This window comes from Choloepus didactylus, chromosome 1 (genome assembly GCF_015220235.1).
Source record: "Choloepus didactylus isolate mChoDid1 chromosome 1, mChoDid1.pri, whole genome shotgun sequence".
Lineage (NCBI taxonomy): Eukaryota > Metazoa > Chordata > Mammalia > Pilosa > Megalonychidae > Choloepus > Choloepus didactylus.
Genome location: NC_051307.1, coordinates 168,967,834 through 168,985,013, shown reverse-complemented (window position 1 = coordinate 168,985,013; position 17,180 = coordinate 168,967,834). Strand labels below are relative to the sequence as shown.

Below are 17,180 nucleotides of genomic sequence, written 5' to 3'. Positions count from 1 at the left end.
GCAGCTCCTGTGCTTTCTTCAAAGTGTCCCTCTTGGCTGTAGCTCCTCTGCAAAACGTCACTCACAGCTGCACTTAGTTCCCTCTGTTATGTCAGCTCATTTACATGGCTCCACTGATCAACTTAGATCCACCCCAAATGGGTGGAGCAACACCTCCATGGAAATTATCCAATCAGAGTTATCACCCACAGCTGGGTGGGGTGCATTCCAAAGAAACACTCAAAGAATTACAATCTAATCAACACTGATTACATCTGCCCACACAAGATTACATCAAAGATAGTGGCATTTGGGGGACACAATATATTCAAACTGGCACATGCCTTTCTGTATTTTGAGTTTCTCCAAAGCAGGGATTGTATTTTCTTCATCTCTACATTGCATTCTAGCATAAAGCCTATCATAGATTTGGTACTCAATAATTATTCAATTTAATGAGGTGGGCAAAAAATATACATGTTTTCTTTGGGAAGTTATTTTCTAAATGACTAAACTTAAGCTCAGATAGGGCACTCCTACAAGTTTTGAGGAGCTGCTATAAGTCAGTCACATAGATTATGACATTTATCTTCAGGCAATGTTATATAAGGTTCAAATGGTGGTCCAAGTGCTTACATCTTTGAGTCCTGAGTCCAGAACCCCTTCCATAAAACTCTCCTGCCTCTCCTAAAAAATATACAGAAATTTTTCCTGGGTCATTTACTAACATATAATTCTTATAGCATTTCAGAATATAATGGATGGATTATCTAGGTTTTACTCACTTGTTGGATCTCAAAGAACACTAGTCATGAAAGCATTGTACTATTCTCAGTGCCCTAGCTTTTCTAATTCTAGAAGGAAAAGAACAACAGGTATCTGAATGCAAATATGAAAAAATGAACAAATAAGAGAAGTCTGAACACATATAGAAAGGATAGCATAAGTGAGTGCTTTACAAATGAAAGCAGATGTATGAAATTACAAGCTGTCAGATCAGCCACAGAAATGAAGATGATAAAGTGGTTCCTTACATAGATTATAATTATTCATTTTGTGCAGTCCTATCTCCTTTCTCCATAATCCTCCTGGGAAAGGGGTTGGGGGGTGGGGAGCTACAGCAAGAAATGCTGTTTCCAACAGGAAGAGGGAAAAAAATCTGAGAACCAAGAGTGTTTCTGGTCACAAGCAAACAGTTTTTTTATTTTATTATTTACATTGTTTCTACCGAATCATAGCTGCTTTTCTATGGAACAATTTTCAACTGTTCTGATTAACGAAAAGGACTCAGTTGTGACCACAAAAAGTTGTAACTGTAGTTTCACAATCAGTGTAGTGGAAGCAGTCTTTGGCTCAGAAGGCAGGCATTCATTGTTAAAGGGTCCAAATATGACAACAGTGGCAGATAGATTGCCAAGAAATGAAGTAGTTTACGAAGACCTGCCTGAAAAGATGTGTTTAATAATTGCACTCATAATTAGGTTGATTTGAAAAAGATAATAAATGAGAGTCTGGAAAACACAGCTATACTTATATATGAAGATTTTTACATTTTTCCTTCAAGAAATGCTTCATAGATAATCTTCCTAAATTTCTTATTACCTTTAGGAAAACAAATAATTGGAAGAAATTATATTTTCTTTAGTTTTGTATTATGGAATATACTGTATTTAAAAGAATACTTGTAATATATGCAAGCTTTGAAGCGTGATAATCAAAGTAAATAATATTTTATGAGAATTTTAAACTTATTCTATTTGATAGGGTTCCCTTCTCCCTCCTTCTTTTTATCAAATCAGTTGAGTTATTGGTTTTCTTTCTTTGAATCTAAGTTAGATTTTATACCATCAGTAATGTAAAATATCTTAGACTGTTGCTTCTGAATGATTTTTTTCCTTTTTACATTAGTGATCTCTAGTAACTACCAGACGTGTCTTGGCCTTCTGATGCATTACCCCCCCATCGGAGATGTGCATTCACTGATTCTGAAGGCTCTGTTCCTTCGAGACCCAAAGGTAAGCTTTCCAAGAAGTATACGCATAATTTTAAATTGGTGAAAAATTGGTTTCTTCGTATGTCTCCAAGAGTCCCTAATGCCCAGCTGATAGAATTAGCCTAAAGTCTCTAGACCAAAATTCATATACCTCATTGACCAACAACTCAGCAGGCAAATTAACTGGGCACACATCTTCTTTTGTTCTTCAGAAAAGTTATTCTACCCTCCTGCCTTCTCATAACTCAAGGAAATAGCAACTGCCTCCCCTTAAAACCAAACTTCATTATGATTGGAACCCCTTACAAGGGACAATTTATAATACTAGAGCCTTAGAACCATCTGAAGGCCAAGAACTTAAACTTTCAAAAACAGAATATGAGTATCTGACACAATGAAATACTGAATTATTTCATCTTATGAATATGTATTTCTTGTTTTGTGGATTAAGAGTAACTTAATAAGGGTTTAGATAGACTTTAATGCTAATTATTCTATTTGAAGTTAAAACAGTTCACCAAAATTTTCTTTACACTTTGGGAAAAAAGTGTGTTCTTTTATAACTAATGTCATGTTTCTTGAAAATAAAAACATTTAATTATCTTTTTTTAAAAAATCTGTGAATCCTTGCTACTTTTGAGCCAAACAAAAATATTGGATGAAGTGTGAGAGAGAAAGCTTCAAACACAATTATGAGTATGCCAGGCATTAGATGGTAATCCCAGCCTTTGGCTCTTTGGCAGACCTTGCAACAGTTAAGTTGGCAGTTGTCAAACTGTCTTTGAGTCAGTCTGTCTGTGGATTCTGTTGCCAAAGCTCTGTCTGATTGACTTGGTTCTCCAAGTTCAACCTAAATTTTGAATCTGAAGGATTTCTGCCATTTTGCTTGATTGTTTGATTATATCCTCTATTTATTCTTTAATTTATATAAAAGAATGCGTTACTTTATGCCACCTCTATTTATTCTTTAATTGATATGAGATAATTTATTACTGTATGCTGTTATCCATTTTCTCCAGAAATGTGCAATTTGTATAATTTTTCTTACACAAGGCAATTTCATTAACCATCAAAAATATAACTCACCATTTCTCTGATACATAAAGAAGCATCAGATTTAGGGGAGGGTAGGTTTAGGAGATTGACTATGAAAAACAAAATTCCTGTATTTATATTTTTAAGAACACATGTATATATAAGTGTATGAGTATATTAAAAACAACTAAGATTAAGAAATATCTATAAAAGAGGAATAAAGAATGATGCTGCTGGTCAACAAGATATATGAGTTTTGGTCTACAAACTTTAGGCAAATTCTATCAGCTCAGCATTAGTAATTCTTGAAATCATACCAAGTAGAGAAAAATTGATAAAATAACAATATGAAATCTCTACTTGTGTCATTTGTTTGGGTTAATTGAAGGGAGAAATGAATATATTATCTAAAACCTATAGATCTGAGTAATTTTTTCCTTGCTAAATATGATTGATCTTCCTATGACTCACTCACCCATCTAGTTGCAAAATTCTTTATACTAAGTCCAGCAGTGTGGTTAGTGGAATCTAAACGCTTTTTTATGTTAGTGTAATTTTAATAGAGTAAATTTATGTATCCATAAAGTAATGTACACAATACAAAGATATAATGAAGCAAATTCTATAAACATTAGAAAAATATATTCTTGGAGCTTTAAGAAGAAAAAAAAACAATAGCATAAATATCTAAAAGAGGAAATTTTCCGTTTTTATATTCCATGTTACCAAGTAAAAACTTGACCAAACTAATGGTCCAAAATGCAGGATCTTAAAGGGTTATTACTGAGACATAAGAAATGTGGCAGAAAGGGGGAGTCATGCTTAAAAGCTCCTTGAGAGCAAGTTTATGAAATGATGAGATCTGTAGGCAAAGGAAAGACAGCTTTGTAACAGATAGCTAACCCAACAAGTTGGTAGGTATAATGAAGAATATGTAATATCTGACACATTGAGATCATTTACTAAATGTCAGGTGATAATTAACATCACTTGGCACCTGTCCTAAATATAGGTCTGTTGCAGTGTGGTGTCCTGCAAGGAGCCCAAATTAGGAACTGGGACCATGGGTCAAGTCGTGCTTGTGCTACCAACCATCCCTGTGATTTTTGCTGAGCCATGTTTTTCTCTTGTAACATTTCAGGATTGAACTAAATTGCCTCTGAATACCCACCCAGCCAGAGCATCCTTTGCCTGTAAAGAACTGACTTCTAATGAGCTAACAAGATCCACTCCAGTGTTATAAAAGTACAAGTGAAAAAAAACCAGCAAATTTATTTATATCATAGAAATCCACAAGTTTCATTATAGTTAATATCAATTATAAAGTCATAAAGGAGGCCATTTATACTGAGGAAAAAAAAGAGTGGGAAATATGATGCATGTGCCCCTACCCCATCATCTAAAAATGGAGACATCAGAGTGCTTTAAATATTTTCTATTTATTAACAAAAAAAAAAAAAAAACACTTAAGTTACTTTAACTTAAACACTTAAATTACTCACTTAAATTACTTGAGTCATTCTTGAATGTTTGCCAATAGATCTGAGTCTATGTAGTGAGCTAGTAGAAAGATGAGATTTGAGGCACTAAAGCGTACTTTGTATGACAGTAGTGTTGAGTGCTGATGATAGATTCAACAAAAACAAAAGAATCAAGGTACTCTAAGTCCAAGTAAGTTCATTGTCAGCCTTCAGAAAGCACTTTGTTCTACTGTCATCCCTACACCCCAGCAGAAAATGCTCAGTTGAGAAATACAGACCCTGCAAATCAATGAGACATTGAGCTCTAACTGTTTTATATCAGAAGTAGGCTTTATATGGAAAGATTTCTAATTTTAACAGAGTGAAATAATGGGCCTGTGGACTATAAGAGTAGGATCATACTTCTTCAGAGCTTTCCAAGCACTTTGATATGCTTTATTCGGTCCTCACAGAAACCCTGTGAAGTAAGCAAAGCAGGTTATCTTTCCTCACCCTTTTTCAGTGTGGAGAGGTTAAGGTTACATGGCTTTGTCAAGGTCAAAAAGCATGTAAGCTTCCAACTAGTACTCACACTCAAGTGGCTCCAGAACCCCCTTCTCTCAATTCCCAGTATCCATTCTGCCTTCTGTGGACCCATTCAGAGTTCTCCCCTTAGAGTTCTCACAACACCTTGTATTTTAGCTAGTTGCATATTTATTTAATCAGCTATTCCTCCTCGGAACTTGATCCTGCTCATTATTTTTTGTTCTTTTTCGCACTTAGCTTTGTGTCCTGTATGTGGTTGGTATTAAGAAATTAATGGTAGAATTGAATTCTGACTCAGATGCAAACTCTCCTTCTAATGCACTATCTGAGTGTAGTCAAGGTTGACCTGACTTGCCTAGCATATTTCTCGGATCCACATCCTCATTCCACAGAGACCATGGCCAGTTGTAAATTTATCATCTGTCATTTTTATATCAAGATAGTGAGTTGACCTCCAGCTTGAACTTAAAGGGCATCTAGATCTAGTTCATTAATTTTCTGTGTTTCAGACTTATTTAAAATCCTGTTACCACCTTCAAATATTATGGAATCAGCAAAATAAAAAAAGAATCTGGTTGATATATTTTACTTAGGCTGTCAGAATTGCAGAACTAGAGATCTAGAACTAGACATCATCTAATCAAGCCTCCTTAAATGAACAAACTGAGGATCTTGGTGAAGTTTAGAGACTTAATCAAGGTAAAGTCATACATTAGCAAAACCAGCAATTTAACCTAGGTCTTCAGATTACCTTTCCACACAAGGCTTGTTGCTTCATTCGTTTTAAAAATAGTAGAATCCTAGTCACTGATATTTCTCATATAGATTCTTCTATTTTTAATAGACATTTGTCTGCATCTGTGATAAGTAAAACTGTCTTGTACTTATATGGCCCAAGAATTATTTGAAATTTTTGTGAAAGTATCCTGTATGAAGAGACTGGATGTCAAATATCTGTTTGTAGCATCCTATACTCTGCACACTGTAAATACAGTTTCTAGGCATAGCTCTTCAGCCCACAATCCTAATTCTCATCTTCTTATCTTTTTTTTTTTCCATGCATGTCTTTATTTTATTACTCATCTAGCCATATACTGTGTGAAGGGGGTGTCAGTCACAAGGTTTTTATAATCACATGGTCACGATAAAAGCTCTATGGTTATATAATCATTATCAAAGATCAAGGCTACAATTTCGGGTATTTCCTTCTGGCTATTCTAATACAATAGAAACTAAAAAGAAATGTCTATATAATGATTCGATAGTCATAATCATTTGTTAAATCCTAATTTCTGTTGCTCTTCCCTCCCATTTGATCATTCTCTCAATCTTCATAGATATCTGGGCAATAACAATTCTAACTTCTTCATGCTGGAAAGGGGTGTCGACAGTATGGGGTAGAGGAATGAAACTAGTTGATGCTCTTGGAGAGACTGGTACCTCTGGGATTCAGGGCTTATCTGGCATAGGAACAATCTGGAGGCCTTAAGTTTCTGAAAAAATAAACCTAATAGGTACAACTTTTATGAGTCTTAGATAGAGCCCATGGTATTTTTTAGAGTTTTCAGGAATACTGTTAGTTGGGGCTTGGCATACTGTGGCAATTTGCAATATCTGGCTGAAGCTTGCAGAAGAGTAACCTCCAGAGTGATCTCTCGACTCTATTTGAAGTCTCTTAGCCTCTAAAACTTTATTTTACATTTCTTTTCCCCCTTTTGGTCAAGAAAACATTGTCAATTCCACAATTGACAATTCCCAGGCTCATCCCTGGGAGTCATGCCCCACGTTGCCAGAGAGACTTACATCCCTGGAAGTCATGTCACACAAAAGGAGAAGGATAGTGAGTTTATTTGCAGAGTTTGGCTTACAGAGAGAGGGCACATTTGAGCAACAAAAGAGTTTATCTGGGGGTGAGTCTTAGTCATAATTATAAGTAGGCATAACTTTAACATTACAGAAATAAGTTTCATAATAAAATCATGGGCTTAGCTTATTAAATTGGGAATCCCAAATGCTTGAGAGAATATCAGAAATTCCTGAGGTGGGGAAGTTTAATAGTTCCACATTTTTTCTCCAGTCCCTCAAGAGACTTTGTAAATACTTTTCTATTTTCTGCCCAAAATACTCTGGTATGTATCAGAGTATTACGTTAACCTGTACAGAATAACATCATCTTCTTAACTTAATCATATTATACAGAGCAGATTTCCAAAAAAACAATCTACTTAATGAAGTAGAGAGGATAGAAAGAGGACAGTCTGAAAAATATGAAGTGATTAAAAAACATAGTCTAGTTCAAATTTTTTTTAAAAATTTAAACCCAATTAGAAACAAAAGTCATAGAAAATGTGAACATATTGTATTCCTTAAATAACCAGATGTTTTCTCTTTCCTAAAGGCAGTAAGGGCTAGGAATAAAAGGTTTAAAACTATTGTTTTAAGTTACTGTGAATTTTGCAAATCTGTTTTTACCCTTTAGCAAATAAAATTCTAATACAGAAGCATAAGCAAAGTAATTTTCATTTTTTGGTGCTCTCTTATTTGTATTGTGTGTTGAAGTGTTGTATCAGAGATTACAAATGAAGTACAGGTCACGGATTATCATTTTAGATTGTTCAGTAAGAATGTGATAGGTGCCCTTTTTTGAAGACTATACTATTCAAAAAAAAATATTTCTGGTAAGTGTGCAAGCAACCTTTTTAGCAGTGACTTTTACTGTTTATGGAAAATTGGTAGAACAGTATTTACTTTCATAGTCATTCTTGCACACATAAACACACTATAAAAATATAACATACAGTGTTCTTAATGCTTAGCCAATTCTGACTGGGATTTTGTCTGGAGTTAAATTTTGCCTTCTTAAATTATAAAAAGTCCTAATACTAAGACTTCAGATCTGATGCAGTTAATTAAATTTTTTACTCTTTTAATGCAACAAAAAACACCCATTGTATATTGAAGTACATGCAGCTTTTTTGTTAATGTCAAATGACTTTGGCAAAATGTTATATATCCCAACTGAAAAGTGGTGAATGGATTTAAGCCTGCTACCAGTCAGGTACAATGTTAGACAATTGTCCATAATATGATGCCATTATAATATTTTCTTCTCTAAGCAGCAAACAGCCTAAAAATCGCACATACTGACTCTTTGAGGAGGATGCACAGTATCTGTTTGTTTACTTTTCATGATGCACCCATCAATTACTATTGAGATTTTCTGGTATATTTCTAATCCAATTTTCTGTTATAATTTCGTGTTATGGAAAGATTGCTTATGTTACTCCTGTCTTCTTCATCCTTTTTTTCCCCCCAAAAGCTGGACATTTCTTTGAAAGCTGCCATTCTTTGAGAATCATTTGGTTTTTTGTTTGTTTGTTTTCTCTGTTAGTGACATAAGCAAAATTGATTTTTTGTTTGTTTTTGTTTTTGTTTTTGTTTAGCTATGTGACTTGTGTCACTCTTTTTTTTCAACATCATTTTTCTAATGCAGTCAGGACTCTGAATTCTTTTAGTCATGTGTAAATTACTTAAAAAAAAAAAAAAAATCTTGTCTACCCTCTGTATACTACCACTCTCAGTTTTGTTTACATTTATGTGACTATCATGCTCCACTGTGTAGTGACGGCAGAACTAGACTTAATATTAACCTACCTTCTCAGCTGCTAAAATGAGAGCTCTATCAGGTCAGGGACTAGTTCTCCAGCACCACTCACCCAATGTCAGCCACATGAATAAAGCTCAGAATCTGGGTTCTACTTGTATCATAGCCTTCTGTGTATAACTGGGCAAGTCACTCCTTTTCTTGAACTGTAGGAGGAACTTTCTGGATTCAATTCAATTCAAAAGACACTTTTGACTGTCTTTTGTATGGAGAGCATTAGAGTTGGCCCATATGATTAGGACGGAGTCCCCTATAGATAGAAACAACTAATTATTATAGAAGTTGAAAAAGTGACAACATTGCAGAAGTCCAGCTAATTGGACTTAGATAGTCAGAGAGGCACCTTAGAGGAAGAGGCACTCCAACTGGGCTTTGAAGAATTTTCTTGGGAGATGCTATTTCAACCTGAGAAAACAGCAGATGAAAGCTCCTAAGGACTGCTAAAGCACGTGGCCAGGGAGAGCTTGGCAGTTCTCTATCCAGAAGTCATTCAGTGTCTCAGAGACCTGAAAAATGATTGTGTCCCCTGTCAATACTTCATCTGTTAGCAGACATTAATTGTTGAGTCCATCAAATGTGTAAAGAGTTTTATTTGATAGTATTTTATTTGGCAATATTTTATTTGCCATTAATTTGCATAATGTTCTAACTTGTGTGTTTTTATTCAAGATAAATATATGTTTTGTGTGTAAGTGAAAAATCAGTGTAAAGGATCTCATCCCAATGATTTTTACTAGGTTTATTTACTATAAATGTTGCTTGTGGTAACAATATTCGCTCAAAATAAGCATGTCACTGTTTGAATCTGGGAAAGGTTAATGATTTTTATTTAGGGCAGCTGATGGAAGCTATGAAAACCTTGTGGAAATGGTTTCTCTTCATGTTTTAGAGGAGAGAGCTCTTTTACTAAAGAACAACTTAACCCACGAGAGTGGTAATTTACGGTACTGATAAACAGTAAGCAAAACAAAATCTGCAAACTGAGCTCCTGCTTTTTATTTAATATCTTACAAGAGAGGGAAATCTGGGATTTTAAGGAGAAATATTTATTGGAAATGGACAACTTAAGTTTTTTAAAGCTACTGATCCTATGCATGTGTGTCTGGAAAGTCACTGTGAGGCCCCAAATGTCATGTATCAGAACACGTTACTGTGAAATAATTGTGAAAGTTCCCTGAGGTCAAGGAATGAAGTAGCTGCCCTGCTTCATCACTGGCTTGCTGTTTTATCCTCAGGGAAATCATTTAACCTTTTACTGCCTTACATTCAGTTTCTTTAATTGTTTTTTAAATGGGAAGGGGTGGCTAGTACTGTCTTAATTAGCTTATAATCTCTAAGTCATTGCTCTAAGTGCTATGACAATCTAGTTAATCACTTATTTTCCTTCTTGTATATGAAGTAGCTTATTCCAGAAGAAAAGCCACTACTTTGAGTTGTTTCTATGTCATTTTAAAGTTACAATTTAAATAAATTGAACATTATAAATCACAAATCATGACAAAAATTATAAACTTAACAATGAAAAAACAGCAATATAAGAAAACATAGTTTTTTAATATGGCTACACTGAATATTTTATTTGCCCCTTAAATATATTAGCACATTAAATATATTTTTGCTAATTTAAAACATTAAATATAGTGTTTTATAAGAAGAAACATCGATACATTCAATTAGTAAACTGCATAACCATAATCAATTAATTTTGCTTTATTTAAATACTTCAGACAGGAAGTCATCTGTTCAAAACAAACCAAAATATTTTATTATGGAAAAATTTTAAGTATATTTCATCCAATTCAAACACTTTTATGACTACCATATTGGGAAATGCAAGTTAGTTTTCCAAACTGCAAGATTTTCACTGTACCTCAGGAGTGGCTGGAACACCATGCCATATTCCTGGGAGGACTCAGCTTTTCCAGGCAGAGGCCTATTGAGCTCTATGAAGGGGGTTTTGCTCTACCATTTGATATGTGAATATGGTCCTCAGATGCTGCTAGTGGCATTTTTCAAATGTCTTAATATGATTTTGAATAGTTTTTTATTCACTGGGTTGTTTTTCCTGGTTTTGGAAAGGAACTTTATAGTTTCATTTGTCTCTCTTTCCCTGAGAGTATATGAGCTCCATGAAGGCAGTGATTTTTGTTTGTTTAATTTACTGGTATTTCCCAAGTACCTACAATAATGAATAGTGACTACATACCCCAACCGGAACTACAAGTTCTCTGCCAGAGAAATGGTTCTGTTTATTGGAATACAGTTTAGCAAGTATTTATTGTCTGACATCTATGTTCCTAGTACTAGAGCCATAATGAATTAAGGAGACTCACTTCTCTTTTCATGAAGCGTGCAGTCTAAAGCAGTAGATCTTAAACTGTGGCATGCCAAAGAAGTATCTGGAGGAGCTTGTTAAAAATACAGATTTCCAGACAAGACCCCATTCATTCTAATGTAAACAGATCTGCAGTAGGACCTAGAAATCTGTATCAGTTATATTCCAAAACTGGTACACAGTGGACAACACTTTAAGAAACAGCAATAGATTGAGAAAAAGTTATTATACAAAATGAAAACCAAGCATCTAAAACCAGAAACCTGAGATCTAAGCCAGTTGTCTCCGAAGTGGCGTATGTGCATCCCAGTGACTACACAAGCTGATCCAACTAGGTACAGGAAGAAAATACGGAAACTTCTGTTTGTATTCATTTTCCTCCAAAAAAAAAAAAAATAAGAAAATCTGAGCTTTACTATTTAATATGCAGATTAAGGCTGATGCCATCACATGACCCATGTGCAAGCCAGTCACATATAACCATTGAGGTCTCCTAAGGGAAGAGGGACTACCACATACAAAGGGATTGCCCATGGCCCCTTCACTCCTTACCTTGCTCTGTTGCTTGTGCCTTATTGCCCATTTAAGTGAATTTCTGGGTACTATTATCTTAAATGGTGGAATATTTACAATGCCAATGAGATGTCAAGGACCATGAAAATCTATTGTGAGTTCACTAGTTCCTACTCTTAATTAATATATTAATACTAATAAAAGAGTTGCCTAATATAATTTCTTTTTTTAATTCAATTTTATTGAAATATATTCACATACCATGCAGTCATACAAAGAGTACATTCAGTTGTTCACAGTACCACTATATAGCTGCGTGTTCATCACCGAAATTAATTGAACATTTTCGTTACCACGCACACAAAAATAATGAGAATAAAAATTAAAGTGAAAAAGAACAATTAAAGTAAAAAAGAACACTGGGTGCCTTCCCCCCCCACCCCACCCCCCCCATTTTTCTACTCATCCATCCATACACTGGACAAAGGGAGTGTGGTCCATATGGCTTTCCCAGTCACCTTGTCACCCCTCGTAAGCTACATTTTTATACAATCGTCTTCGAGATTCATGGGTTCTGGGTTGTAGTTTGATAGTTTTAGGTATTTACTGCTAGCTGTTCCAACTCATTAGAATCAAAAAGGGTTGTCTATATTGTGCATAAGAGTGCCCACCAGAGTGACCCCTCAGCTCCTTTTGGAATCTCTCTGCCACTGAAGCTTATTTCATTTCATTTCACATCCCTCTTTTGGTCAAGAAGATGTTCTCCATCCTACGACCAGGTCTAGATTCCTCCCCAGGAGTCATATTCCACACTGCCAGGGAGATTTACTCCCCTGGGTGTCAGATCCCATGTAGGGGGGAGGGCAGTGATTTCACCTGCCAAGTTGGCTTAGCTAGAGAGAGAGGGCCACATCTGAGCAACAAAGAGGCATTCAGGAGGAGACTCTTAGGCACAATTATAGGCAGGCCTAGCTGCTCCTTTGCAGCAACAGTCTTCCCAAGGGCAAGCCCTGTGGTAGAGGGCTCAGCCCATCAAACCAAATGTATTAAAATAGTTACCTAATATAATTTCTTTTTGAAAAAAATATGCACTGCAAATTTGCTTACCTTTGTTACGATGACAAATAGCTGTCAGTAATATGCTACCAAACAAATATTTTTGAAAAAATAAACATCTAATTTGTCTCTTCAAAGTAATGGTGACATTGTAATAATGAGAGAAAGTAAAAGCTTTTTCAAACAAATTCATGTTATAGAGGGAGCATTCTAAAATTGGATATTTGGAAATATTCGATCCATTTGTGATGTTGTTGCCAAAGGCAGTTTAAGTGTATCACTCATAATAAACTTGAAGCATACTAAAATGTCACAGAAACAGCATTTTCTAACTTGGTTAATAATCTTCCAGATGAAGAGAGAAAGTCATGTTTGAATCCATTTTTAAAAATATAGAAATGCAACATCTTCCATTTAAAGTCTAGGATAGCTGATTAAAATCAAAGGAAGATAGAAATTTTATTACACAGATTTTAATGAAAACCTTGGCATAATTGATGGGTTGCAAAATGAATGCCATGAGTTAGTGAGGGTAGCCAACGGTGCCCTTCTTCTGTTCAGACCTGTGCCTCTTTGTGAGACAGCTTTCTTTGGACTGTCAGCCATATACAGTGACCTTCACAAAGCATTTAACCAAGATTTTCAAAAAGTGCACAAACATATTCAACCACATTATTAAAGCTAAAAATATTACATATTTTAGAAAGAGCAAAAAAAATCATTATTAAGTTAACTATTATAAAAATATAAAAATTAGTTTAAATATAGTTTTGTCTCTTTCATTTAAAAATTCTATTGTGCATACATTTTCTAATGTACATAATAAATTAGTACTAGTGGTACATGTATATCATTTTCAAATAAATAAATATACACATATTAGGAGTACAGACTCCCAATTTTTTACTGGCAAGAGATTAATAAAAATAGAAATTGAAAGGTCTCTGGTCTCAACCAGTAGCTCCTGGAAACTAATGCAAGTGATTCTGCTGCATAGTCAGGATGAGAATTTTGAGGCTGGTCCCCAGCATGCAGACAGTTTGGAGTCATCTCTGGATGCCCCATAAGCAGAGACATCCTGGATAGACACAGGCTTTACTCTTACCCTTATGAATGAGAGAGTTCTCCCAAACTTCTCCAGTAAAACTAATGCATTAATATCTTCAGGGCCCAGGAGTTTCACTGAGAGTATACGTATTCCATCCTGGTCTTCTGGCTGTGTTCTTGTAACTTGGATTTATTGTACCCTTTTTCTAGATGATTCTGATGTTTTTAAAAAAATAATTCCCTTAAAAACATTCAGTTATGGGAATATTATATATTTTTAGAGCTGCTTGAGACTCCAGAGATCATGTAATTATACTCTCATTTTCTTCCTGCAGCCTGATGAGCCGGAGGTGACTTACCCAAAGTCATCCAGAATTCAGTGGCAGAGCCAAGATCAGTCCCCCAGATTCCTACTTCCAGGCTGGAGCCATCTGTCTCCCTCTTTGTCCTTGGCCTTGCCCTCCTTACGGAATCCTAGTCTAGAGCTTTCTCATTACTCCCACATTGACTACTTCTCTCAGTTCCTCAGTGGCCACAGTAAAGCTAATATGAGCTCTTTGGCCTTGTGTAATGAACACAAGACAAAGAGAGTTTACTTCTGACTTCTCCTCTATTCATGGTCTATGAATACTGAGTTTGAAAAATGGTCTAATTAATTAGTTTGCCAAGTCTGGATTCTGGTTTCCCAGAGAGTAACACCTGGTGAGATTAATGGGGGAACTCTATATGTATAGGGTATCAGGAGGGCATGAGGGTACCAGTCTTGTAGCTATTTTAGGGCTTGCTGTGGATTGAGAAAGGGATATACAACAGCCTTCTTTATAAATACAATTCTATTGAGATAAATTTACACTCTATATAATCTATCCAAAGAATACAGTCAGTGGCTCACAGTATTACCATATAGTTCTGCATTCATCACCACAATCAATTTTAGAACATTTTCATTACTCCAAAATAAAAAATAAAAAACACCCAAAACATCCCATACCCCTTATCCCCTTATCACCTATTATATATGTATATATATGTGTATATATATATATATAAAGTCTTTATTTTATTACTCAGTATCTGCCCATACACTGGATAAAGGGAGTGTCAGTCACAAGGTTTTCACGATCACACGGTCACACGATAAAAACTATATAGTATACAGTCATCATCAAGAATCAAGTCTACTCGATTACAGTTCAACAGATTCAGGCATTTCCTTCTAGCCATTCTAATACACAAGGAACTAAAAAGGAATATCTATATAATTTTTAAGAATAAACTCCAGAATGACCTCTCAACTCCACTTGAAATCTTTCAGCCACTGACACTTTATTTGATTTCATTCTTTTTCCCCCTTTTGACCAAGAAGGCATTCTCAATCCCATGATGCCAGGGCCAGGCTCAGCCCTGGAAGGTCATATTCCATGTTGCCAGAGAGACTTAACACCCTAGGGGGTCATATCCCACATATGGGGGAGGGTAATGAATTTATTTGCAGAGTTAGCAGAGAGAGAGGCCACATTTGAGCAACAAAAGAGGTTCTCTGAGGGTGACTCTTAGTCATAATTATAAGTAGGCATTATGTAGCAGCCTTTTGAGCTCAACTTTGGGACTCTCTGAGATGACTTGGGATTTTCTGAGAGCGTGACAAAATCAGAATTCTCAGGTTGTGATACTGAAGGTCAAATGCCAGGCAGACCTAAGTTTTCCACATCACAAGCTTCCACTGTGATTTTTTTGGGAAAAAATCTTTTTAGCTTCTCACTTAGCCCAATCAATGAGTCTGAGAAGAAAAAGGAATCAGAAGCATTTCCTACTTTAAGAGGTTTTTGCTGCTCAACAAATCTGCTTCCTTTTTCTTCTTGAACACACAGCTCAACTACATTTTCCAGTATCTCACATGGTCAGGTATAATTAGGAACAGACATACTAGACAGTTGAATGTGAATTCAAGTGATGTGCGCCAGCCGCAGGCCTGGCTGTAAAACCCTCTTTTGCATGATCCTCTATGTCATGTTGTCATCCTTTTGGGGAGGTCAATGTGTAGGGCAACCTTGGAAGGTTAAGCATGGAGTATGAACATTCTTTTTCTTTCTTTGCCTCTTTTCTTTTGTTTTCTCTTTCCTTCTTTACTCTTCTTTCCATTTTTTAATATAGTTTAATCATGAGCATCTTGAAAACTGAAAATATAAAGGATAATATTAAGGAACATCTAAGAAGTAGTATCAACACAGCTTGGTAAATAATTAGCTATGGGTGGTGGTCATTTAGTTGCAATTTCTAGGTTTCCAACTACATTGACTGGGATAGTGGGAAAATTGTATTAGATAAGCAAGTTTGCAGGGGGTGGCTGGGTACGAGAAGAAGGTTGGACAGTAAGTTGATTTTGAGGAGGTTGTGGATTACCCAAATAGAGATGTTCAGAAAGCAACTGATAATGTGTATCTGGAACTCAAAAGGGAGATCTGGACTAGAGATATAAATTTAGAAGTCTTGGACTATGGATATTAAATATAGTTAAAGGAATGAAGGAGGTTCTTCATGAATGATATGTTGGGGAGACAAAAAGACAGGTGGTGAGGGAATCATAGGAAAAAGTATTATCAAAAGAGTGTAGGCCAGAGCAATTAGGCAAGGAAAAGAATTAGCATCCAAATTGGAAAGGAAGAAATAAAACTTTCCCTATTTGCAGATGACATGACCCTATATAGAGAAAATCCTGAAAAAAAAACCATAACAAAACTACTGGAGCAAACTGATGAGGTACAAAATAAACATGCAAAAATCAATAGTGTTTCTATATATACTAGTAATGAACAAACAGAAGAGGAAACAAAAAAAAATTCCATTTACAATAGCAACTAAAAGAATCAAATATCTAGGAATAAATTTAACGAAGGATATAAAGGACTTATTCATGAAAATCTACAAAACATTGCTGAAAGAAATCAAAGTAGACCTAAATAAATGGAAGGCCATTCCATGGCCATGGATTGGAAGACTAAATATTATTAACATATTAATTCTACCCAAAGTTATTTCCAGATCCAACACAATCCCAATCAAAATTCTAAGAGCCTAATTTGCAGAAATGGGAAAGCCAATCATCAAATTCATTTGGAAGGGTAAGTGGCTCCAAATAGTCAAAACCATCTTAAAACAGAAAATGAAGTAGGAGGACTTTTCCTGATTCTAAAACTTATTACAAATCTACAGTAATCAAAACAACATGATACTGGCATAAGGACAGACATATAGACCAATGGAATCAAATTGAGAGTTCCAAAATAAACGGTCACATCTATGACCATTGATTTTTTGACAAGAGTGCCAAGTCTCCTCAGTGGAGGAAAGAATAGTCTCTTCAATAAATGGTGCTGAAAAAACTGGACATTCATATGCAAAAGAATGAAGGTAGACCTGTACCTCATACCACATACAAAAATTAACTCAAGAAGGATCAAAAGCACAAGCAACAAAATAAAAAATATATAAATTGGGCTTCATCAAAATTAAAAACTTTTGCATCAAAGCACTTATCATGCAAGTAAAGAA

General features: G+C 35.3%; 1 protein-coding gene across 4 annotated transcripts in view; it reads left to right on the top strand.

Moving 5' to 3' along the window:
* Positions 1–17,180, top strand: part of TBC1D5 (TBC1 domain family member 5) — a 739,731-nt gene that overhangs the window by 555,186 nt on the left and 167,365 nt on the right. For all 4 annotated transcript variants that reach the window (XM_037845606.1, XM_037845577.1, XM_037845586.1 and 1 more), the window contains one exon: positions 1,888–1,994. In XM_037845606.1, coding sequence (XP_037701534.1) covers positions 1,888–1,994 — 107 coding nt within the window. The remainder of the gene's footprint in view (positions 1–1,887; positions 1,995–17,180) is intronic.